Genomic DNA, 25850 nt, shown 5'->3' with positions numbered 1-25850 from the left:
CATAAGATAAGACACATTTTCATGCACTACTTTGGCAAAGTAGGCCTAAATGCACAGTAGTGTTGGGATTCACAGGACCACAGATGTTTTGTCATTTGGTAAAATCTACACTGGACATTTAAAAGCTTCTTCCTTTGCATGCTCTTTGTCTTCAAACAAAGAGAGCTATGTGACACCCATCTCCACAGGAGGTATCACCTCACACCTCAGGGAGACTCAAGTCCCAAAACTTGATTGGACAGGACCTTTACAGTGACATGTGACTCTGATGTCACAGGCATCTGTAGAAAGTCTGCTTCCTTCCAACAGATCCCGCTCTTACTCAGGAACTGCGGAGCAGCCCACACCTCTTTCTGGCTGGGCCTGGAACAGCCCAGAGGCCCAGATCCTTGCTCCATAGCCCCAAACCACTAAAGGGAGGGCAATTGATCACAGACTCTCTAACCTGAACCAGAAAGTTAGAGGTGCAAGCACAAGGTTTGCAACTAGCTTTCCAGCAACAAAGAGAACCAAGTGAGTTAGCACCCAGCGTCTAACTCTGCTAAACCCTGAGTGACCAGCTTCCTCGGAGTTTCACCTTTGGAACAAAGGACCCAACAAAGACTGCAGCTGGAACCATCTTCCCAGCCTTCTTCTGTCGGCTAACAAAGCAGCACACCACCAAGTGACTCTTTCTTCCATCCACTCAAGGATCGGTAAAGTAACAACTGGGCATAGCTTATCACAGCTTTACAGGCTAAGCAAGACTGTTTGACTTGTTGTATGTGATTTAATGTTGTCATTGAGTTATTGTTGTGATAGTTTGCAGTTAGGTCATTGATTAGTTGGCTTCACCAAAGCTAAGTGTTTAGTTTGCTAATACTGTTCACAGATTCTTGCACACAACTAAACAATCTCTGCACTAATCCAGACCGTTTGCAACACACGTCACATTGACATAGACTCATTAACAAACAGGCTTTCAACAGAGCTACATCCAAACAGGCATCTCAAAGTTCCCGCTTCTTTTCCTTTGTCTTTGTCCTGACCACACGGCCTGAAGCCAGCTTTGATTCGCCATTTGTAGTTCCCTGTTGTCAGCCATTTTGTTTTGTAGACCAAACAGCTCTTTGATCACCACACCTGCCTTTGTCTTTCTCTTCTTTCTCTCTCTCTCTCACTCACACACACACACACACACACACACACACATATACACACCAAGCTTGTACATAGTTAGAATTTGTGTGTTTTGGTTTGCTTTGCTAATTTGTGAATAAATATAATTCTTTGGAATCATGCCTGCTGTCTGTTTAATGTTGCACAAGAGTGAATGAATAGTCAACCTCTGCTGCTTCAAGAACTCCGAAATCCTTCAGGCATTACCGTTAATTTTGGTTGTTGTCATTAATTTAATTATTAATCAAAACTCCAAATTAATAGTTTAGCGTATTTTATGAGACTGATATCTTTAACTGGCTATCATTTTTCCCTCTATGGGAATGGTGCCCCACGAGGTGATTTAATGTTAATTAAGTCACATTATTTAACATAATTATTAATTATTATTCATAGTTATTAATTATTCCTGATAGCCAATTAAATCCCAACGTATTTGGTGCCGCCGTGTGAGGTAAAAATATGTTGATCCCAACATTAGCCTGATATTAACTGTAATTAAAACGTTATGCCTAATAAGTCAAGTGTCGATGGTCGTTGTTTTCATCAGTGTTTCTTGTGTCAATCTGGCTTTCCTATGAGCAAGTACCCAGCCGCTGATGTATGTCTGTGTGTAGCCAAATATTGTTTGCGATAGCATACTGACTTCATTGTTTATTGTTTTCTGTGGTGAATGCAACGAAGCCCTTGCTCATAATCAGTCAGTGGAGTTGTGTATTGTTTGCAATCTTTGAGCCTGGTTGCTCGGATTTGTGTTTGGTTGTGTTTGTGATAAAACTTGTACTGATGGATGTGCGCAAGCATACATTGCTGACCTGATCGTTTTCTGTGGTGAATGACTAGTGATCTTTTGCATTGTAGCCTAGGTCCTTGTTGATAAACGTGACGCGTTCGATCATCAACAGCAGAGGAGTGTTTGTGGTGTGTGCGTGCGTGCTCTAGACCCTCATATTTTCAGCATCCCCTCCCTTGAAATAGTTCCCATGGCTCTGTCCACCGATACCGATAACCGATGACTTCCTGCTTTTCATAACCGATGCCGATATCAATAACCGTTAACATTTTTAATAGTTTATATACACACCTTAGATAAAGAAAGGTAAAGATATAGTGAGTAAAAATAAATTTCACATGATAACTCTGCCTTTGACTTATAAAAATAATGTAACAGACATGGCTAGTGTTGTAATCATAACAAAAACAAGAAAAGTTATGACTAAAAAAACAAAAACATTTATTATTGCTTCACTCAGCTGCAGCAGTCAATAAAAAAAGGTTTTACAGAACAAAAACTCAGTGCAAAAATAAAGTGTATCACTGTCCATACAAAAATAATGGCTTCTAACAAAAGCCTTGTGTTCCTTGAGAACAAAACAAAATCATTTTTCATTTTAAACCAAATAAAGAAGGTTTCCCTGATCCACAATAAACCTGATTAGGTCTACATTCCCTCATAGGAGAACCTTTACAAAATACATTTTCAAAGAAGCCATCTACGTCAAGCTGGAACGACCATCGTTAAACAGAGGGGGTGGCTTACGACACCACTTATCCGCCACCTGCAATGCCGTCTTGGGATCCCTCCCCAGACGACCCACCCATTCACCCCTGGTTCCACCTGACCCTAACGACTCACATGGTGGCCAGGTGGGTCAACGACTCACGTTGTGACCTTAACGACTCTGAAACTAAGAGCTCACGTGACCCCTACGACCCGCACAGGGTTTATAGCCTGCAACTTCGTACCAGTCATTTAGAACTGAAGAAGCTTCTTGGATGAGAGGCGAAATGTCTTCAAGAAATGCAAGCAAGTCCAGTTGCCTACGATATTAGCGCTTACGATTTTCAAGTAGTTTTTCTCTTAACTTTAGTTTAGTTCCTGCATGAGGATCTATCCATTTACATAAACATAGCCTCAAATGCCTCACAGATCGCTGTTGCTGTGTGCGACCCAGAAAACTCCTGCGAATGCAGTGTTGTTTTGATCATCTTATAATCTCCATCCAGCCATTGCGCTGTCAGACTTAACATGCTGACTGGACTTACGTCACGTGCCCAAATGTCAGTGGTTAGACTTAGATTTCATTTATTAATGCTTGCGAGTACATTATATAGTTCAGTAGACTGCTGCGGCTAAGTCTTCACATCCTCATACTCTCTCCATATACCGTCGTTTGATGATGAAACTTTAAGTGGCTAATCAGGCTGGATGTGTTTAAACTAGTGGACTTTTTACCCCCTCTCGGCACTTTGGCTGAACATTTATTGCATACTGCAATCACGTTGTCTTTTTCAGAAACAGTAAAAAAAAAAAGGCCCACACTGGTGGTGGCGGCTCCATGTTTATGTTTGAGGTGGCGCATCAATATGACGTTATGTGCACGACAACAGCAGGCAGCAGCAGCACAGGGCAAACAAACGGACTGAAAACGAGCAAAATCAAGCCAATGTTGGCTATTTATAATTGGATCTAGTTATCGGCAAAAAATGGAATTATCGGACTTGTCTGTGTGATGTAATTTTTTTCCAATATCGGGCTGATAATTGTCGGTACCGATAGTTATCGTGCATCCCTATTTAAATCCTATCTGTCTGATAGATCTTTCTTTGTGGCTGTTGGTCCTCATAAGTCAGAGTCCCCCACAGTCTACACCCTAAACCCTACATCCTTGCTGCCTACTCTGTACCTCCATGTATCCTGCTCTCTTCCTCACCCTGTGTGTGTGTGTGTGTGTGTGTGTGTGTCAAGGTGAGGTGTTGGTCTTCCTGGACAGTCACTGTGAGGTCAACCAGGCATGGCTGCAGCCTCTGCTGGCTCCCATCCAGAAGGACCGCCGCACCGTCGTCTGTCCCGTCATCGACATCATCTCAGCCGACACGCTGTCCTACTCGCCCTCGCCCATCGTCAGGGGAGGCTTCAACTGGGGGCTGCACTTCAAGTGGGACCCCGTCCCCCCAGCCGAGCTCAACGGGCCTGAGGGAGCTGCCGGACCAATCAGGTAACTGGCTGATCAATCAGTTGCCCAACTGACCTATCAGAGGCCTGTACGCCAACTTTAAGCAGGATTTAAAGTTAGTGAGGTAACTTCAGGGTTAACTCTGGGTTTCCAGTACTTCAAAGTGGGTTCTCTTTTTTACGGGATAAATCACCATGGTAACTGGTGCTGAACAGCTGACCTGCTCCAGAGCAGGTTAACTTCAGGTTAAAGGATCACAGCCTGTCAACAAGTCAAAGACAATTTTCTCTACGGAAACATTAAAGTATATCGTATCATACCGTATCTCTGACCAATCAGATCACTGATGAAAAAAAGTATCCATGGACAAAGTGTGGAGTGACAGGTAAAAGAGAGGAGCCTGTATGTTGTTACAGGTGAGTTAGAATCATTTCATATTTCCACTGGTTTTAAAACAGCTTCTAACAAAAATCGTTTACACACTAAACACATGATTTTAGCAGGATTTGAAATAATTGAGTTTATTTCAGTGACTGCTGACAGTGGTGCTGCTTTTACTCTCCAATTCATCACTGCAGCTCAGAAGACATGAGACACCTGTGTGATGATAAAACAGATCATATTTTATTAGTAAAATAATCCTCACACTGTTAATCAGCTCCTGTTATTATAAATGTCACATGTCAGTCAGACAGACCTCATCGGTCATCACCTCACAGGGCTTTACAGCATACGACATCCCTCTGTCCTTAAGACCCTCACAGCGGATAAGGAAAAACTCCCCAAAAAAAACCCCTTTAACGGGGAAAAAAAACGGTAGAAACCTCAGGAAGAGCAACTGAGGAGGGATCCCTCTTCCAGGACGGACAGACGTGCAATAGATGTCGTACAGAACAGATCAGCATAATAAATTAACAGTAATCCATATGACACAATGAGACAGAGAGAGAGAGAGAGAGAGAGAGAGAGAGATGCAGGTAATGACAGTAGCTTACAACAACATTAATGAAAGTAATAATATTATAGTTATAGTTCTGGCTACTGTGGTACAATATGTTGAAAGTATGTATTAATATCTGACAGTATACTTGTGTGACAATAGTCATATGTGTATAATAACAGTAGAAGTATGACTAATGACTAATGATGGCAGCAGCAGCAGGAGGCATCTGGCAGGACCACGGCAGCAGCACAACCACACACGTCACGCTGTCCAGGCACCGCTGTGATATGAGTTAATCTGAGAGACAGTGGAGCACAAAGGCTCCGGAGAAGAAGCCGAGTTAGTGACATCCAGAATGGCCGAGTTAGCAAGATGCAGTAATAGGATACGAGAGAGAGAGAGAGAGAGAGAGAGAGAGAGAGAGAGAGAGGGAGCCCGGTGTATTATAGGGGGGTCCTCCGGCAGACTAGGCCTAAGTCAGCCTAACTAGGGGCTGGTACAGGGCAAGCCTGAGCCAGCCCTAACTATAAGCTTTATCAAAGAGGAAAGTCTTAAGTCTAGTCTTAAATGTGGAGATGGTGTCTGCCTCCCGGACCGTAACAGGAAGATGATTCCACAGGAGAGGAGCCTGATAGCTGAAGGCTCTGGCTCCTGATCTACTTTTGGAGACTTTAGGGACCACGAGTAACCCTGCGTTCTCAGAGCGCAGTGTTCTGGTGGGATAATATGGCACTATGAGCTCTCTAAGATATGATGGAGCTTGACCATTTAGAGCTTTATAAGTTAACAGTAGGATTTTAAATTCAATTCTGGATTTTACAGGGAGCCAGTGCAGAGAAGCTAAAACAGGAGAAATATGATCTCGTTTCTTAGTTCCTGTTAGTACACAAGCTGCTGCATTCTGAATTAGCTGGAGAGTTTTTAAGGACTTACTAGAGCTACCTGATTATAGAGAGTTACAGTAATCCAGCCTTGAGGTAACAAAAGCGTGGACCAATTTTTCTGCATCTTTTCGGGTCAGGATAGGCCTAATTTTCGCAATATTACGCAGATGAAAAAATGCAGTCCGTGAGGTTTGCTTTAAATGAGAATTAAAAGACAAATCTTGATCAAATATTACTCCGAGGTTTCTTACGGTAGTGCTAGAGGCCAGAGCAATGCCATCTGGAGAAACTATGTCATCAGATAAAGAGTCTCTGAGTTGTTTGGGGCCAAGAACAATAACTTCAGTTTTGTCTGAATTTAACATCAGGAAATTGGTGCTCATCCAATTTTTTATGTCTTTAAGGCAGTTATGGAGTTTAGTTAATTGATTACTTTAGATTATAGTTTGTTGTTTACCTCCTGCGTCACTGACATTTTACTGTCTCGTCAACAAAACACTGTCTCTACCGTTTCATCTCATCTCATATGAAGCAGCTCCTTCATTCATGGTTCTGATGATGACGCTCGCAATTAACAGCCCCGCCCCTTTAACACAAACACGTTTATGGCTGCACAGGAAAACCCAGAGTTGACTGAAGTAGTTGATAACCATCTTTGCGGTACCGGTTATCAGACGGCCAATGAGACGGGTTAGTCAAACCAGATAGTGAGAAGACATCCCGGTTAAGGTGAACTGGCTCCTTAGTGCTGGCCTCTGGTGACCAGGTTATGTCGTTTATAACCCGTTACTGAAACCTCCTGTGAATAAAATGATACATCACCCCCTCCTCCTTCTGCTCCTCCTCTTCCTCTTTCCCTCCTCCTCCTCCTCAGGTCTCCCACCATGGCAGGGGGTCTGTTTGCCATGAACAGGAAGTATTTTAACGAGCTCGGCCAGTACGACGCCGGCATGGACATCTGGGGCGGGGAAAATCTGGAGATCTCCTTCAGGGTGAGAACACTGTTTTACTGACTGTCAGTGAAGGTGTCATTTCAGCTGGAACACAGTGTTAGCCCCTCCCACTGAGGACGACCATGGGAGGACGGAGGAGACAAGGAAGGTCCAAGGAAGACTTAAACTGAACCTCCAACATGTCCTTAATCAGATCAGAGACACGTGGACACGGACGTACTGTCTCACTGTCTCACTGTGTCTCTGTGTCTCTGTTGGACAGATGTAGATGGACAGACTGTCTCATTGTGTCTCTGTTGGACAGATGTAGATGGACAGACTGTCTCACTGTGTCTCTGTGTCTCTGTTGGACAGATCTGGATGTGCGGTGGACAGCTGCTCATCATCCCATGCTCCAGAGTCGGACACATTTTCAGGAAGAGACGTCCGTACGGCTCGCCGGGTGGACAGGACACCATGGCCCACAATTCCCTGCGGCTTGCGCACGTATGGATGGACGAGTACAAGGTACACACACACACACACACACACACACACAGAGCTGGGATCATGACCCTCTGACCTCACTTCCTGTGTCTCTGTGGTCCAATCAGGAGCAGTATCTGTCCCTGCGTCCAGAGCTGCGTGAGCGCAGTTATGGCGACATCAGCGAGCGCATGGCGCTCAGGAAGCAGCTGCAGTGTAATTCGTTCCGCTGGTACCTTGACACCGTCTACCCCGAGATGCAGACTGCCGCCAACGGCAACAAGCAGCAGCAGCAGCCGCTGTTCATCAACAAGGGCCTGAGACGTCCCAAAGTCCTGCAGAGAGGACGGGTACCTGAACGCATCTCACTAACATCTTCTGTGACGGTTAAAATTAGTCATACACAGTCATACACACACTTTAGTCCCGCCCCCAGATTTTACATGTCTCCACGCCAGCTATACCTACCACAGGAAGTATGTTGTCCGTCTGTCCGTCCCATCCTGGTCAACATGATGTCTCAGGTACACCTTGGTACAGAATGTCTTTAAATTTGGCACAAACGTCCACTGACAATGATCTGATTAGAAACTGAAGGTCAAAGGTCAGAGTGACATCATCACGTGGACATTAAAGAACGATAACGAATGACGGTCACTTTATTCACATCCAGGATGTTGTTTGTGACGCTGATGACATTATGAAATATGACGACTGGAGCTTTGACCGACGACAAACTAACTCTGTGTGTCTGCCGTCTTTCAGCTGCGTAACCTAGCAACCGGGCGTTGTCTGGTCGCCCAGGGCCGAGCCAGTCAGAAGGGCGGAGTTGTCGTCCTGCGACCGTGTGACCCCCGAGACCCCGAACAGGTGAGCCCGGCACATGATCACACAAAGGTGAGGTGGAAGGGACAAACAGGAAGTTAGATTGGCATCTGTCAGCAGAGTCAATGACTGGCGGACTTTGTTCCTGGGTACTCACACTTCAGTCCACAGCTGCGTCAGGTGGACTCTGCTGACCTCACCCTTTAATTACCCACAATTCAATGTTTTTTTAATTCCATAGACGAATAAAAAAAACTTGTGTGTAAAACAGATTCTGTCGAAAATGAAAACACTTGAAACATGTCAGTCAGAAATAAAACAGGTGACAGAGGGAGATCATATCACATGATGTCACTGCAGCTCTCGGCGGCGCAGCGTGAAGCCTCGCACACAGGTGAGATCGGAGAATGTTCGGAGGCTGATGAAGTGTACAGTACAGGCCAAAAGTTTGGACACACCTTCTCATTCAATGCGTTTTCTTTATTTTCATGACTATTTACATTGTAGATTCTCACTGAAGGCATCAAAACTATGAATGAACACATGTGGAGTTATGTACTTAACAAAAAAAGGTGAAATAACTGAAAACATGTTTTATATTCTAGTTTCTTCAAAATAGCCACCCTTTGCTCTGATTACTGCTTTGCACACTCTTGGCATTCTCTCCATGAGCTTCAAGAGGTAGTCACCTGAAATGGTTTCCACTTCACAGGTGTGCCTTATCAGGGTTAATTAGTGGAATTTCTTGCTTTATCAATGGGGTTGGGACCATCAGTTGTGTTGTGCAGAAGTCAGGTTAATACACAGCCGACAGCCCTATTGGACAACTGTTAAAATTCATATTATGGCAAGAACCAATCAGCTAACTAAAGAAAAACGAGTGGCCATCATTACTTTAAGAATTGAAGGTCAGTCAGTCCGGAAAATTGCAAAAACTTTAAATGTGTCCCCAAGTGGAGTCGCAAAAACCATCAAACGCTACAACGAAACTGGCACACATGAGGACCGACCCAGGAAAGGAAGACCAAGAGTCACCTCTGCTTCTGAGGATAAGTTCATCCGAGTCACCAGTCTCAGAAATGGCAAGTTAACAGCAGCTCAGATCAGAGACCAGATGAATGCCACACAGAGTTCTAGCAGCAGACCCATCTCTAGAACAACTGTTAAGAGGAGACTGCGCCAATCAGGCCTTCATGGTCAAATAGCTGCTAGGAAACCACTGCTAAGGAGAGGCAACAAGCAGAAGAGATTTGTTTGGGCCAAGAAACACAAGGAATGGACATTAGACCAGTGGAAATCTGTGCTTTGGTCTGAGGAGTCCAAATTTGAGATCTTTGGTTCCAACCGCCGTGTCTTTGTGAGACGCAGAAAAGGTGAACGGATGGATTCCACATGCCTGGTTCCCACTGTGAAGCATGGAGGAGGAGGTGTGATGGTGTGGGGGTGTTTTGCTGGTGACACTGTTGGGGATTTATTCAAAATTGAAGGCACACTGAACCAGCATGGCTACCACAGCATCCTGCAGCGACATGCCATCCCATCCGGTTTGCGTTTAGTTGGACGATCATTTATTTTTCAACAGGACAATGACCCCAAACACACCTCCAGGCTGTGTAAGGGCTATTTGACCAAGAAGGAGAGTGATGGAGTGCTGCGGCAGATGACCTGGCCTCCACAGTCACCGGACCTGAACCCAATCCAGATGGTTTGGGGTGAGCTGGACTGCAGAATGAAGGCAAAGGGGCCAACAAGTGCTAAACACCTCTGGGAACTCCTTCAAGACTGTTGGAAAACCATTTCAGGTGACTACCTCTTGAAGCTCATGGAGAGAATGCCAAGAGTGTGCAAAGCAGTAATCAGAGCAAAGGGTGGCTATTTTGAAGAAACTAGAATATAAAACATGTTTTCAGTTATTTCACCTTTTTTTTGTTAAGTACATAACTCCACATGTGTTCATTCATAGTTTTGATGCCTTCAGTGAGAATCTACAATGTAAATAGTCATGAAAATAAAGAAAACGCATTGAATGAGAAGGTGTGTCCAAACTTTTGGCCTGTACTGTACGTGGTTAGAGTAATGTTCGGAGGCTGATGAAGTGTACGTGGTTAGAGCAATGTTTGGAGGCTGATGTAGCGTACGTGGTTAGAGCAATGTTTGGAGGATGATGAAGCGTACGTGGTTAGAGCAATGTTCGGAGGCTGATGAAGTGTACGTGGTTAGAGCAATGTTTGGAGGCTGATGAAGCGTACGTGGTTAGAGCAATGTTCGGAGGCTGATGAAGCGTACGTGGTTAGAGCAATGTTTGGAGGCTGATGAAGCGTACGTGGTTAGAGCAATGTTCGGAGGCTGATGAAGCGTACCTGGTTAGAGTAATGTTTGGAGGATGATGAAGTGTACGTGGTTAGAGCAATGTTTGGAGGATGATGAAGCGTACATGGTTAGAGTAAAGTTTGGAGGATGATGAAGCGTACCTGGTTAGAGTAAAGTTTGGAGGATGATGAAGCGTACGTGGTTAGAGTAATGTTTTGAGGATGATGAAGCGTACGTGGTTAGAGCAATGTTTGGAGGCTGATGAAGTGTACGTGGTTAGAGTAGTGTTTGGAGGCTGATGAAGCATACCTGGTTAGAGTAAAGTTCGGAGGCAATGAAGTGTGCGTGGTTAGAGCAATGTTTGGAGGATGATGAAGTGTACGTGGTTAGAGTAATGTTTGGAGGATGATGAAGCGTACCTGGTTAGAGTAATGTTTGGAGGATGATGAAGCGTACGTGGTTAGAGCAATGTTTGGAGGATGATGAAGCGTACATGGTTAGAGTAAAGTTTGGAGGATGATGAAGCGTACCTGGTTAGAGTAAAGTTTGGAGGATGATGAAGCGTACGTGGTTAGAGTAATGTTTTGAGGATGATGAAGCGTACGTGGTTAGAGCAATGTTTGGAGGCTGATGAAGTGTACGTGGTTAGAGTAGTGTTTGGAGGCTGATGAAGCGTACCTGGTTAGAGTAAAGTTCGGAGGCAATGAAGTGTGCGTGGTTAGAGCAATGTTTGGAGGATGATGAAGTGTACGTGGTTAGAGTAATGTTTGGAGGATGATGAAGCGTACCTGGTTAGAGTAATGTTTGGAGGATGATGAAGCGTACCTGGTTAGAGTAATGTTTGGAGGATGATGAAGCGTACGTGGTTAGAGCAATGTTTGGAGGATGATGAAGCGTACATGGTTAGAGTAAAGTTTGGAGGATGATGAAGCGTACCTGGTTAGAGTAAAGTTTGGAGGATGATGAAGCGTACGTGGTTAGAGTAATGTTTTGAGGATGATGAAGCGTACGTGGTTAGAGCAATGTTTGGAGGCTGATGAAGCGTACCTGGTTAGAGTAGTGTTTGGAGGCTGATGAAGCGTACCTGGTTAGAGTAAAGTTCGGAGGCAATGAAGTGTACGTGGTTAGAGCAATGTTTGGAGGATGATGAAGCGTACCTGGTTAGAGTAATGTTTGGAGGCTGATGAACTGTACGTGGTTAGAGTAAAGTTTGGAGGATGATGAAGCGTACGTGGTTAGAGTAATGTTTGGAGGATGATGAAGCGTACCTGGTTAGAGTAATGTTTGGAGGCTGATGAACTGTACGTGGTTAGAGTAATGTTTTGAGGATGATGAAACGTACCTGGTTAGAGCAATGTTTTGAGGATGATGAAGCGTACGTGGTTAGAGTAATGTTTGGAGGCTGATGAAGCGTACGTGGTTAGAGCAATGTTTGGAGGATGATGAAGCGTACGTGGTTAGAGTAATGTTTGGAGGATGATGAAGCGTACCTGGTTAGAGTAATGTTTGGAGGATGATGAAGCGTACGTGGTTAGAGTAATGTTTTGAGGATGATGAAACGTACCTGGTTAGAGCAATGTTTTGAGGATGATGAAGCGTACGTGGTTAGAGTAATGTTTGGAGGCTGATGAAGCGTACGTGGTTAGAGCAATGTTTGGAGGATGATGAAGCGTACGTGGTTAGAGTAATGTTTGGAGGATGATGAAGCGTACCTGGTTAGAGTAATGTTTGGAGGATGATGAAGTGTGCGTGGTTAGAGCAATGTTTGGAGGCTGATGAAGTGTACGTGGTTAGAGCAATGTTTGGAGGATGATGAAGCGTGCGTGGCTAGAGTAATGTTTGGAGGCTGATGAAGCGTACGTGGTTAGAGTAATGTTTGGAGGATGATGAAGCGTACATGGTTAGAGCAATGTTTGGAGGCTGACGAAGCGTACGTGGTTAAAGTAATGTTTGGAGGATGATGAAGCGTACCTGGTTAGAGTAGTGTTTGGAGGCTGATGAAGCGTACCTGGTTAGAGTAAAGTTCGGAGGCAATGAAGTGTACGTGGTTAGAGCAATGTTTGGAGGATGATGAAGCGTACCTGGTTAGAGTAATGTTTGGAGGCTGATGAACTGTACGTGGTTAGAGTAAAGTTTGGAGGATGATGAAGCATACGTGGTTAGAGTAATGTTTGGAGGATGATGAAGCGTACCTGGTTAGAGTAATGTTTGGAGGCTGATGAACTGTACGTGGTTAGAGTAAAGTTTGGAGGATGATGAAGCGTATCTGGTTGGAGCAATGTTTGGAGGATGATGAAGCGTACGTGGTTAGAGTAATGTTTGGAGGATGATGAAGCGTACCTCATTAGAGTAATGTTTGGAGGATGATGAAGCGTACCTGGTTAGAGTAATGTTTGGAGGATGATGAAGCGTACGTGGTTAGAGTAATGTTTGGAGGATGATGAAGCGTACCTGGTTAGAGTAATGTTTGGAGGCTGATGAACTGTACGTGGTTAGAGTAAAGTTTGGAGGATGATGAAGCGTATCTGGTTGGAGCAATGTTTGGAGGATGATGAAGCGTACGTGGTTAGAGTAATGTTTGGAGGATGATGAAGCGTACCTCATTAGAGTAATGTTTGGAGGATGAAGAAGCGTACCTGGTTAGAGTAATGTTTGGAGGATGATGAAGTGTGCGTGGTTAGAGCAATGTTTGGAGGCTGATGAAGTGTACGTGGTTAGAGCAATGTTTGGAGGATGATGAAGCGTGCGTGGCTAGAGTAATGTTTGGAGGCTGATGAAGCGTACGTGGTTAGAGTAATGTTTGGAGGATGATGAAGCGTACGTGGTTAGAGCAATGTTTGGAGGCTGACGAAGCGTACGTGGTTAAAGTAATGTTTGGAGGATGATGAAGCGTACGTGGTTAGAGTAATGTTCGGAGGCTGATGAAGCGCACGTGGTTAAATCCATGAAGAACAGAGTGAAGGTATGAAGCTTTAGTTTCCCTCCTGGTTCACACTCAGTCTGAACAGAAGCATCAATCAGAGCTCAGAAATGTTTCTGATTCATCTTCGTACAACATTCAGAGTTTTTGTCAGTTTATACGTCATGAACATCCTCAGACTTTTGTTTATGGGTCCTTGAAAAGCCATGGGAAAGTTATCATGGTCCTGAAATGATAGAAACAGTTTTCCAGGCCTGGAAAAGTTTGGAATTCACAGAAACTTTGAGTTTACAGTTTTGTTTTAAACCTGTTCATAAAAAACAAAAACCTGTTTTAACGTCACATGAGCTCCACTTCCTGTACAAGCTACTCTGTGTCACCAGTGTCAAGTGATGCACATGGACCGAACCACCATGGCATCAGTGGCGAGGTCACCAGGGACAGTCCACAAACATGTCTCTTTATATTTGTGTTGTGTAACATCAAAAACACACACTGATTTATTGATGATCAGAACTATCTGTTCACACGCCAAATTTACTTTCAAATTTAAAGGTTTTACAGATAGAAACCATTTCAGCACAGGAAACACACCTAATGTCATGTTCACACATTTATGGATTTACTTCCTGTACATTCATTGGTCATGTGACATTTGTAACTGCCTTTCTGTTTATTTGCATATTTTTGTTAACTTCCTATGATCTAGTAAACAAATATATGTGAGGTGAAATTAAAGTTGGTGTTTACACAGTTAGTTCTGATCATGTGACCTGTGTGTCAGACTGATCATGTGACCTGTGTGTCAGACTGATCACGTGACCTGTGTGTGTCAGACTGATCATGTGACCTGTGTCTGATCATGTGACCTGTGTGTCAGACTGATCACGTGACCTGTGTGTGTCAGACTGATCATGTGACCTGTGTCTGATCATGTGACCTGTGTGTCAGACTGATCATGTGACCTGTGTGTGTCAGACTGATCATGTGACCTGTGTCAGACTGATCATGTGACTTGTGTGTTTCAGGACTGGGCGTACGACGAGGAGGGTCAGCTGATCCTGGCAGGTCTTCTGTGTTTGGACGTGTCGGAGGTCAGGACCTTTGACCCGCCCAGGCTGATGAAGTGTCATGGCTCGGGAGGTTCGCAGCAGTGGAGCCTCGGGGTGAGACGCCGTCACACATGCCGCGACTTAAACGCATGACACGCGATGCTGTCATGTTGCTCTCTGATTGGCTGTCTCTGTGTCTCTGTGTCTGTCCTGTAGAAGTCTAACCGGCTCTACCAGGTCTCCGTTGGCCAGTGTCTCTCCGTTGCCCAGCCAATCGGGCCCAAGGGTTACGTCTCCATGGCGATCTGCGACGCCTCGCAGGCGCAGCAGTGGCAGCTGGAGGGCTGAGGACGATGACATCACTGCTCCTGAAGTTTTATTGAGACTGTTGTTTTAGACGTTGGTCTTGTTCTCAGGACGACTTTTATCAAGCTCAACATTTTATTCATCGTCTTTCTAAAGCTTTCAGACATTCCAGGTCCAGGAAGGACTGGAAAACACGTCCTGGAATATTCTGGAATAATTTCAGTGTTGGAGACAGGACTCTTCTGTTGGAGTTCTAGGTCTGGAACGTACTGGAGCGAGTCTGTGTGTGAAGCTGTGTGATGTCAGAGGACAGGTGGACTTCTGTCTCACACCTGTGTGATGTCAGAGGACAGGTGGACCTCTGTCTCACACCTGTGTGATGTCAGAGGACAGATGGACCTCTGTGTCACACCTGTGTGATGTCAGAGGACAGGTGGACCTCTGTGTCACACCTGTGTGATGTCAGAGGACACGTGGAGCTCTGTGTCACACCTGTGTGAGGTCAGAGGACAGATGGACCTCTGTGTCACACCTGTGTGATGTCAGAGGACACGTGGACCTCTGTCTCACACCTGTGTGATGTCAGAGGACACGTGGAGCTCTGTGTCACACCTGTGTGATGTCAGAGGACAGATGGACCTCTGTGTCACACCTGTGTGATGTCAGAGGACACGTGGAGCTCTGTCTCACACCTGTGTGATGTCAGAGGACAGGCGGAGCTCTGTTTCACACCTGTGTGATGTCAGAGGACACGTGGAGCTCTGTGTCACACCTGTGTGATGTCAGAGAACAGGCGGAGCTCTGTGTCACACCTGTGTGATGTCAGAGGACACGTGGAGCTCTGTGTCACACCTGTGTGATGTCAGAGAACAGGCGGAGCTCTGTCTGACAGTTTGTGTCATTTCATCATCAATAAATCTTCAACACAACGAACAGACTGAATTATTTTACCTGTCTTTAATGACGCCTGAATGAATGACGTAGAGCCGCCACCCATAGAAGAGGAAAGAAAAAGGCGCTCGAAATCGACACAAGGTAATAGCGGCCATGGAGGGACACAATGATCGCCTTTCTGTCCCTCAGAGCCCGGTCCATGAACCAGGGTCCTTCCACTGGTCTCTGTTCCAAAGAGAAACGTGGCATGTTGTGAACACATGACGGCCTTAGACTAACGGCAGGTTACGTACGAGTGTCGGCTCATAGTGAGCACAACAGCAAAACAGTGGTCAGAAGTGAAGCATCAGAGAGGACACAGCGTCCTTTAGGGTTGTCAAAAGTATCGATACTCAAACACTGTATCCGGATACAATACTAATTTACAAAAGTATCGATACTAACAGTGCACGCCACCTCAGCGCCTGTCGGGTGTGCACGATGGGTCCAACGGACACGCGTTGTGCAGGCAGCGTCTGGCAGGCACAGAGCCCTCGCTGCAACCCGGCTTGTTGTCGTCGCTGTGCATGCATGCACACATTTCTGTTGCTGGAATATGGCCAGCGCAGCTGCAGGAGGATCAGAGCAGCCAGTTTTGGTCAAAAATGATAAAGGAAAAAGCGCTCTTTGGTAATATTTAGTGAAGTGAACACAGCACGCTGCAGACGGCAGGTACAGCCCCTCCCCTCACTAGCAGCTGAGCAGCTGGTGTCGCCAGCATCAAACTAAAATATAACTTGTAACGTTAATGTTGGAGCTAAGCAGAAAACTATCAGTCATGCCCGTCTGTAACATCAATAGACAATGTTAGTTTAACAGGACAACACAATTATGTGTGTCTAAAAGTTATGTTAACCCCTGGTTCTCTGATCACACAGTGAGGTAGAAACAGGAGCATCCTGAGCCTAAACTACCAACTCTATTTGATCAGCAATGAAAATATGGTGCCAATTCACCAGAAGCACAGAAAATAAACAGGGCTGTAGATAAATACATTTGTATGGACAGATCTTGTTTCTGGTTGTTATTTATTTTGGGGGATTTTTTGTTATCATTGATGTTGCTGTTCTGATCTTTATTTAAAAAATGACATGCCTCTTAAGTTTTTTGCTGCTGTATCAAAAATGGTATCGAGTATTGAATATTTTCCTGGGTATCGATATCGAGTTTGAAATTTTAGTATCATAACAACCCTAGCGTCCTTTAGGTCCACAGCGACAGTTCAGAGTACACGCTAAACATGAAGTCTACGCCCAGACTACAGATGTCGTGCTTGGGTCACTGGGAGCGACAAGCATGCGTCCCGTCCACCTAGTTGAAGAGGCGGGGACTCTGCGGTTCTGTCCTGTTACCTTTGCAGATAATGAGGAATGGCTGGGTTGCTCAGCGTTTCTCTGTCGGTCCGTGGCGTGATCAGAACAAAGATTCATCCGGCGAGTTAAGAACAGCGGCCACGGTCAATTTAATTCAAACATTTGAGGTTCTCCGTCATGGTAAACACCACGCAGAAACCACCACGGAGCTTCCTTCCAGCAACTCCTCACACGGGGATTACAGGAGGCGGCGGCGCACAGCAGCAGTTAAGGTCTCAATGATGTCATGAAGATTCTGCCTGACTCCACCTGGGTCTGTCCAGTCTCAGCCAATGGGGAGTGGGAGTTTGGGAGCAAATTATACTGAGGCGTGATTTACTGGACCAACGGAGGTTTGTCTTCGCTGTGGAACACGTGGTCGAGGTCCCACTATTTTTCATTAATAATGTCATCGTCCAGATCAAGCGACTCTCGAGATTCATTGGAGTCTCTGCAACATGTTAATGTTCTCTGATGTAGTTCCACCTGATGGTCACCAGGTGTCAGCGCTGTGAAGGAATTTATTCAAAGACTCCTTGAAAAGACGTGAATAATCCTTGAGGAGGCTGAGGCCCTTAAACAGGTTCCAGGTATCCTTAAAGAGGCGTTGAGGGTCCTTGTAAAGGTTACAAGGGCCTTGAAAGAAGAGTGAATGCTGTAAATACTTCCAGTTGACCACAGAAATCAATACGGTGTGTGTGTGTGTGTGTCGGGCCTGCAGCGTATTGACGAGAAGAGAAAGCTAATTATTTCGGGGGCTTAGTCACTGGAAGCCATCAATTAGACTCTGATCACACACACACACACACATACACACACACATGCACATGCACACAGATGAACCTTATTGATCGCTCACTGTGTGAGTTGAGGGACCAGTTAAGTTTATTGATGATCACGCGTATTCACAAATCTTCCTCGTGCTAAGAGTCGCTCCTAGAGACGAAATTCTAAGAAAATTCTTAGAATTGTGGCGGTTTCTTAGAATTTCCCCTTAAAGTTAAGACTAGGTCCTCGTAAAGATAAAAGTTATTCACAAAACATCTCAGACCTTAAAAGAGCTCCTAAGGAGACAAACTGTTGGTTCTTCAAGGCCTTTAAGGAGGTTCCAGGACCCTCAAGAGCATTTCTAGAAGCCATCATTAGTTCTTAAAGAGTTTCCAACCTTCCTTATAAAGATTCCCAGGCCTTGAGCAGGTTCCAGGACTCCTCTGTGTGTGTGTATGTGTATCTGTCTGTCTGTCTGTGTGTCTGTCTGTGTGTGCAGATTGATTTCCATTACAGAGCTTTCAGACACACAAACAGGCAGATTAATGTGACATCACGCAGCGGCCACCGGCTGATTGGACGGTTGAATTGAATTTGTCTCATAAATCCATCTTTAGAAATGTGGAGAGACTTTATTGATTTGCAGCTCTGTGACAGAAACATCACTGCTGTGTGTGTGTGTGTGTGTGTTTGTGTGTAGTCCTTGAGTTCTGTTGGTGAAACGTTCCGATGCTGAAACGTTCTGGTGGTGAAAAATTCTGGTGGTGAAACTCTCAGATTGTGAAGTGTTCTGTTGGTGAAATGTTCTGATCCTGAAACGTTCTGATGGTGAAACATTATGATGGTGAAACTTTCAAATTGTGAAACGTTCTGATGGTCAGTGAAACATTCTGATGGTGGAACGTTCTGATGGTGAAAAGTTCTGTTGGTGAAAAGTTCTGGTGGTGAAACTCTCAGATTATGAAGTGTTCTGTTAGTGAAACGTTCCGATGCTGAAACGTTCTGATGGTGAAAAGTTCTGGTGGTGAAACTCTCAGATTGTGAAGTGTTCTGTTGGTGAAATGTTCCAATGCTGAAACGTTCTGATGGTGAAAAATTCTGGTGGTGAAACTCTCAGATTGTGAAGTGTTCTGTTGGTGAAACGTTCTGATGCTGAAACGTTCTGACGGTGGAACATTACGATGGTGAAACTTTCAAATTGTGAAACGTTCTGATGGTCAGTGAAACATTCTGATGGTGGAACGTTCCGATGCTGAAACGTTCTGATGCTGAAACGTTCTGATGGTTGAAATGTTCTGATGGTGAAAGGTTCTGATGCTGAAACGTTCCTATGGTGTAACGTTCTGACAGTGAATTGCTCTGATGCTGAAACGTTCTGATGGTGAAATGCTCTGATGGTGTAATGTTCCGATGGTGACGTGTTTCAATGGTGGAACGTTCTGATGGTGACTTTCTGATTGTGAAATGTTCTGATGCTGAAACGTTCCTATGGTGTAACGTTCTGACAGTGAATTGCTCTGATGCTGAAATGGTCTGATGGTGAAATGGTCTGATGGTGTAATGTCCCAATGGTGACATGTTTCAATGGTGGAACGTTCTGATGATGACTTTCTGATGGGGAAACGATCTGATGGTCAGTGAAACATTCTGATAAAGAAACGTTCTGATGGTGACACGTTCCAAAGGTGAAAGGTTCTGATGGCCAGTGAAACACTCTGATGGTGAAACATTCAACATGGTGAAAAATTCCAATGGTGAAAAATTCTGACGGTAAAATGTTGACGGGCAGTGAAACATTCTAATGGTGAAACGTTCTGATGGTAAAACACTTGTTAATGAAACGTACTGATGGTCAGGGAAACATTCTGATGGTGAAATGTTCTGATGGTAAAACACTTGTTGGTGAAACCTTATGATGGTCAGGGAAACATTCCGATGGCGAAACATTCTGATGGTGAATCATTCTGTTGTTGAAATGTTCTGATGGTAAAACACTTGTTGGTGAAATGTTCTGATGGTGAAATATTCTGATCATTTAATGTTCTGATGGTAAAACTCTTGATGGTGTGATGTTCTGATCCGGTCTGATATGGTAAAATGATCAGTCAAATGTTCCGATGGTGAAACGTTCTGATGGTGAAACATTCTGACGGTGAAACGTTCTGATGGTGAAACATTCTGATGGTGAAACGTTATCATGGTCAGAGAAACGTTCCGATGGTGAATCGCTGTGATGGTGAAACATTCTGATGGTGAAATATTCTGATGATTTAATGTTCTGATGGTAAAACTCTTGATGGTGTAATGTTCTGATCCAGTCCGATATGGTAAAATGATCAGTCAAATGTTCCAATGGTGAAACATTCTGATGGTGAAACATTCTGACGGTGAAACGTTCTGATGGTGAAACGTTCTGACGGTGAAACGTTCTCATGGTGAAACGTTCTGATGGTGACACGTTCCGAAGGTGAAAGGTTCTAATGGCCAGTGAAACATTCTGATGGTCAAACACTCTGATGGTGAAACGTTTCAATGGTGAAACGTTCTGATGGTGACACGTTCCGAAGGTGAAAGGTTCTAATGGCCAGTGAAGCATTCTGATGGTGAAACATTCTGATGGTCAAACACTCTGATGGTGAAACATTCTGATGGTCCAACACTCTGATGGTGAAACATTCTGATGCTGAAATGTTCTGATGGTGAAACATTTTGATGGTGGAACGTTCTGATGGTGGAACATTCTGATGGTCAGTGAAACACTCTGATGGTCAAACGTTCCAATGGTGAAACGTTCTGGTGCTGAAATGTTCTGATGGTGAAACATTCTGATGGTGGAACGTTCTGATGGTCAGTGAAACATTCTGATGGTGAAACATTCTGTTGGTGGAACGTTCTGATGGTGGAATGTTCTGATGGTCAGTGAAACACTCTGATGGTGAAACGTTCCAATGGTGAAACGTTCAGATGGTCAAACACTTGATGGTGAAACGTTCTGATGGTGAAACATTCTGATGGTGGAACGTTCTGATGGTGGAACGTTCTGATGGTCAGTGAAACACTCTGATGGTGAAACGTTCCAATGGTGAAACGTTCAGATGGTCAAACACTTGATGGTGAAACGTTCTGATGGTGAAACATTCTGATGGTGAAACATTCTGATGGTGGAACGTTCTGATGGTCAGTGAAACACTCTGATGGTGAAACATTCCAATGGTGAAACGTTCAGATGGTCAAACACTTGATGGTGAAACGTTCTGATGGTGAAACATTCTGATGGTGGAACGTTCTGATGGTGGAACGTTCTGATGGTCAGTGAAACACTCTGATGGTCAAACGTTCCAATGGTGAAACGTTCAGATGGTGAAACGTTCTGATGCTGAAACGTTCTGATGCTGAAATGTTCTGATGGTGAAACATTCTGATGGTGGAACGTTCTGATGGTCAGTGAAACGTTCTGATGGTGAAACATTCTGTTGGTGGAACGTTCTGATGGTGGAACGTTCTGATGGTCAGTGAAACGTTCTGATGGTGAAACGTTCCAATGGTGAAACGTTCAGATGGTCAAACACTTGATGGTGAAACGTTCTGATGGTGAAACATTCTGATGGTGGAACGTTCTGATGGTGGAACATTCTGATGGTCAGTGAAACACTCTGATGGTCAAACGTTCCAATGGTGAAACGTTCAGATGGTGAAACGTTCTGATGCTGAAACGTTCTGATGCTGAAATGTTCTGATGGTGAAACATTCTGATGGTGGAACGTTCTGATGGTCAGTGAAACATTCTGATGGTGAAACATTCTGTTGGTGGAACGTTCTGATGGTGGAACGTTCTGATGGTCAGTGAAACACTCTGATGGTGAAACGTTCCAATGGTGAAACGTTCAGATGGTGAAACACTTGATGGTGAAACGTTCTGATGGTGAAACATTCTGATGGTGGAACGTTCTGATGGTGGAACGTTCTGATGGTGGAACGTTCTGATGGTCAGTGAAACACTCTGATGGTGAAACGTTCCAATGGTGAAACACTTGATGGTGAAACGTTCTGATGGTGAAACATTCTGATGGTGAAACATTCTGTTGGTGGAACGTTCTGATGGTGACACGTTCCGAAGGTGAAAGGTTCTAATGGCCAGTGAAACATTCTGATGGTGAAACATTCTGATGGTGAAACATTCTGATGGTCAGTGAAACATTCTGATGGTGAAACGTTCCAATGGTGAAACACTTGATGGTGAAACATTCTGATGGTGAAACATTCTGATGGTCAGTGAAACATTCTGATGGTGAAACGTTCCAATGGTGAAACACTTGATGGTGAAACGTTCTGATGCTGAAATGTTCTGATGGTGAAACATTCTAATGGTCAGTGAAACATTCTGATGGTGAAACATTCTGTTGGCGGAACGTTCCGACGGTGAAACGTTCAGATGGTGAAACACTTGATGCTGAAATGTTCTGATGGTCAGTGAGTGTCTTGATAAAATCTGATGAACAATTTAACAACATGAATTGATGATCTGAGGCTGATGGATAAACTCATCATCCTCCTCTTCCTCTCTGCTCTGAGGTTAACTGTGTGCGTGTGTGTGTGTGTGTGTGTGTGTGTGTGAGTGTGTGTCTGTGTGTGAGTGTGTGTGAGAGGTAATCAGCGGTAAGTGGAGTGTTTCTGGACGGAGACGATCAGCCGCCTGCAGCCGATCAATACGGAGATCAATACTGAGAATGGAGGGAGAGATCTAACAGGTCATTATCTGTGTGTGCGTGCCTGTGTGCGTGTGTGTGTGATTATGTAAAACACTTGTTTATACAAACAGTGAAGTTGTGTGTGTTTGACTCTCAGCTGAACTCTGAACTTCCTGTCAGAGGTTTTAAAGAAGACACAAAGTTTTGGGTTCAAACTGTGGTCAACACACACACACAGACACACACACACACACACACACAGACACACACACACACACACACACACAGTGACAGGATGTTGTTGTTGAACTGTGGTCATTGACACTGTTACGTGTGTCCCCGCAGTATCATCCCGCTGCAGAGCCACTGTTTGAGATGAGTTGAAGAGGACGGGATGTCTGTCAGGCATTTTTTAATGTGGCCAATCAGAGACTCACATCTGTCTGTCAATCAAACACTTCTCAGTTTTTAATTCAGCCAATCACCTCTCTGATCATAACGTGTCACTTCAACCATCACTTGTTTTAGATGGACCGCCGCAAGAAGGCGTGTTCTTTGTTTAAGTCATGGGACAGTGAATCACAGCTGTTTGTTTCTGGCTGCCAGTGTTAGCTAGCGCAGTTAGCACGTTAGCTAAGTTAGCTGAAAAGTTTCACTTTAAAATGATAAATAAAAACGTCTTGTCTGTTGATACTCTGTCGAGGGTTAATGTTGAAATGGACGGTCCAGAGGGACGAGTCTGGCTATCCTGAGGACAGGGACACCAAACCCATGTCTCCACATCCAGGAGTGTGTGGACACTGGAGGAGAGCCGACAGACCCCGCTGACGTCCTGCCCTCCCTCTGGTTCTTGTAGCAGAGGAGCAGATCACAGCCTGGGTCAGCGGGGTTAGAGTCAGGACACTTGTCTCATCAGTCCCCGGGGATTTCATGTCCCTGTCCTCAGGACAGGTGAATGTGTTCCTCCAGACCAGTTCAGCACTAATCCAAGTATCAACAGAAAGAGACGTTAAAGTGTAAACTTTTCAGCGAGCTAATGTTGCAGCCAGAAACCAACATGTATGATCCATCGTCTGTTTGATCATCTCTCAGTGCTCCTCCTAAAATGTTCCTATATCCTGTCATGATCCAGGATTCAGGAGCTGATCTGGAGACAGCGTTAGCTAACAAGCTGGTGCGCTAGGAAGTAGATAAGTTTTCTATTTCTGCTTTAAACAAGCAGCTGTAAACACAAGGCTAACGTTATTTTTACTGTAACAATCTAACATATGTTTTTATCACTGGGCGTCTGAACAACATGAAACTGAGAGTCTGGTACTCATGCATGTGCACGTCTAAACTGGTGTCTCTCCGGCTCTGTAGGAGGACGTTTCTCACTTCCTGTAAAACCTTTTAACAGGTTCATTGTGATGCATCGTCTGATTGTTACATAATGATGTTACACACACACACACATACACACACACACACACACAGGTTGGGTTTCAGAGTCTAAGTGTGTCAGTAAAATGATCTGATCTGATACTGAACAAAGGGATGAAGTCTCAGAACCAAAGATCCTCCAGGACAAAAAGAAACGCATCACAAGATGCGGCAGCAGAATAAAGATGGCGTCCAGAATCAGTCTGCTACAGATCCGTTTCCACTGAGCGGTCTGAATCATTGTTTCAATTCAATTTTATTTATAAAGCCCAATATCACAAATCACAATTTGCCTCACAGGGCTTTACAGCATACGACATCCCTCTGTCCTTATGACCCTCACAGCTGATCAGGAAAAACTCCCCAAAAAACCCTTTAACGGGGAAAAAAACGGTAGAAACCTCAGGAAGAGCAACTGAGGAGGGATCCCTCTTCCAGGACGGACAGACGTGCAATAGATGTCGTACAGAACAGATCAGCATAATAAATTAACAGTAATCCATATGACACAATGAGACAGAGAGAGACAGAGAGAGAGAGAGAGATGCAGGTAATGACAGTAGGTTACAACAACATTATTGAAAGTAATAATATTATAGTTATAGTTCTGGCTACTGTGGTACAATATGTTGAAAGTATGTATTAATATCTGATAGTATACATGTGTGGGATGTTTCTGATCCCACAGTGAAAAGTTGTGGACATCGCTGTGTCTTCAGAGCCAGACTCCATTCAGGAAACCACTGATTTAAACTCTCTGAACTCAGGAGCTGCTGCTGGTCAGCTACTGGTCTGCTGCAGACCAGTAGATGCTGGACGCATCATGTTTTCAGGTGGTGTGTACGTTGGCCGTCTATCAGCTGTGAACATAATATCTCAACAACACCTTGAGGAAATGTCGTTAAATTTGACACAAACGTCCACCTGGACTGAACCATGAACTGATTGGAGCTTCGTGGTCAAGGGTCAGAGGTCAAGGCTGTTGTGACCTTGCACCCATCTCATTCTTGTGAATGCAATGTCTCAAGAACAGCTTGAGGGAATTTCTTCAAGTTTGGCCCAAACATCCACACTTAACAATAAACTGATTAGATGTGGGTGGTTGACAGACAAGGTCATTGTGACCTTATCTGTCATACAACATCTCAAGAATACCTTGAGAGACTGTTTTAAAATTTGGCACCAATGTCCACTTGGACTCAATTATGATTTAACTGGATTTTGGTCAGAGGTCAAAGGTCGCTCTGACCTGCATCTATCCCATTCTTGTGACAATGATATCTCCAGAACATCTTGAGGATGTTGGTTTGATTTGATTGGATTGGATTTTGATAGGTCAAAGGTCATTCTGACCTTGCATCGGTCTCACTTATGAATGTGATATCTCAAGAACACCTTCAGAGAATTTTCCAAATTTGGCAAAAACGTCCACCTGGACTGAAGAATACACTGATTAGAATTTTGGCAGTCGAAGGTCAAAGGTCAGTGTGACCTCACAAAACATATTTTTGCCCAAAACTGAAGAATTCACACACTAATGGTCAAAGGTCATCTTCACTGTGATATCATCATGTTTTCACAGACATGGATGGAAACCTGAGTGGTGGGCGGAGCCAAACAACTGACTCTTTATATTTTGGTTGTGGCTGGAGGTGATGTTGTGTTTGGTGTCTGAGGACAGACGAGGCTCATGTGTTCGTGCTGCATTCAGGGTCTGTGTATCCACACTACTGAGTGACACTGAAAGCAGCTCAGACTCGTATTGATCATATTGATCTCTGTTCTCCATCAGAGGAACAATAAAGAGTGTTTGTCACGTCACTGCACACGTTCACCTCCCGCTCCCACCAACACACACACACACACACACACACACACACACACACACAAAGGGGCGTAACGACCGACGCTCTG

At 44.5% G+C, this 25850-nt stretch overlaps 1 protein-coding gene across 2 annotated transcripts in view; it reads left to right on the top strand.

The window, feature by feature from the left end:
- galnt11 (UDP-N-acetyl-alpha-D-galactosamine:polypeptide N-acetylgalactosaminyltransferase 11 (GalNAc-T11)) overlaps positions 1–15702 on the top strand; it is a 29439-nt gene extending 13737 nt beyond the window's left edge. For both annotated transcript variants that reach the window (XM_033639306.2, XM_033639307.2), the window contains exons 6-12: positions 3908–4157; positions 6817–6934; positions 7250–7402; positions 7489–7710; positions 8126–8230; positions 14444–14581; positions 14684–15702. In XM_033639306.2, the coding sequence (XP_033495197.2) occupies positions 3908–4157; positions 6817–6934; positions 7250–7402; positions 7489–7710; positions 8126–8230; positions 14444–14581; positions 14684–14815 (1118 nt within the window). In that variant the 3' untranslated portion in view covers positions 14816–15702. The remainder of the gene's footprint in view (positions 1–3907; positions 4158–6816; positions 6935–7249; positions 7403–7488; positions 7711–8125; positions 8231–14443; positions 14582–14683) is intronic.
- Positions 15703–25850: the final 10148 nt, after the last annotated feature.

This window comes from Epinephelus lanceolatus, chromosome 20 (genome assembly GCF_041903045.1).
Source record: "Epinephelus lanceolatus isolate andai-2023 chromosome 20, ASM4190304v1, whole genome shotgun sequence".
In the NCBI taxonomy this organism is placed as follows: domain Eukaryota; kingdom Metazoa; phylum Chordata; class Actinopteri; order Perciformes; family Serranidae; genus Epinephelus; species Epinephelus lanceolatus.
The sequence above is the reverse complement of the archived record's forward strand: the minus strand, read 5'-3'. Positions and strand labels throughout refer to the sequence as shown.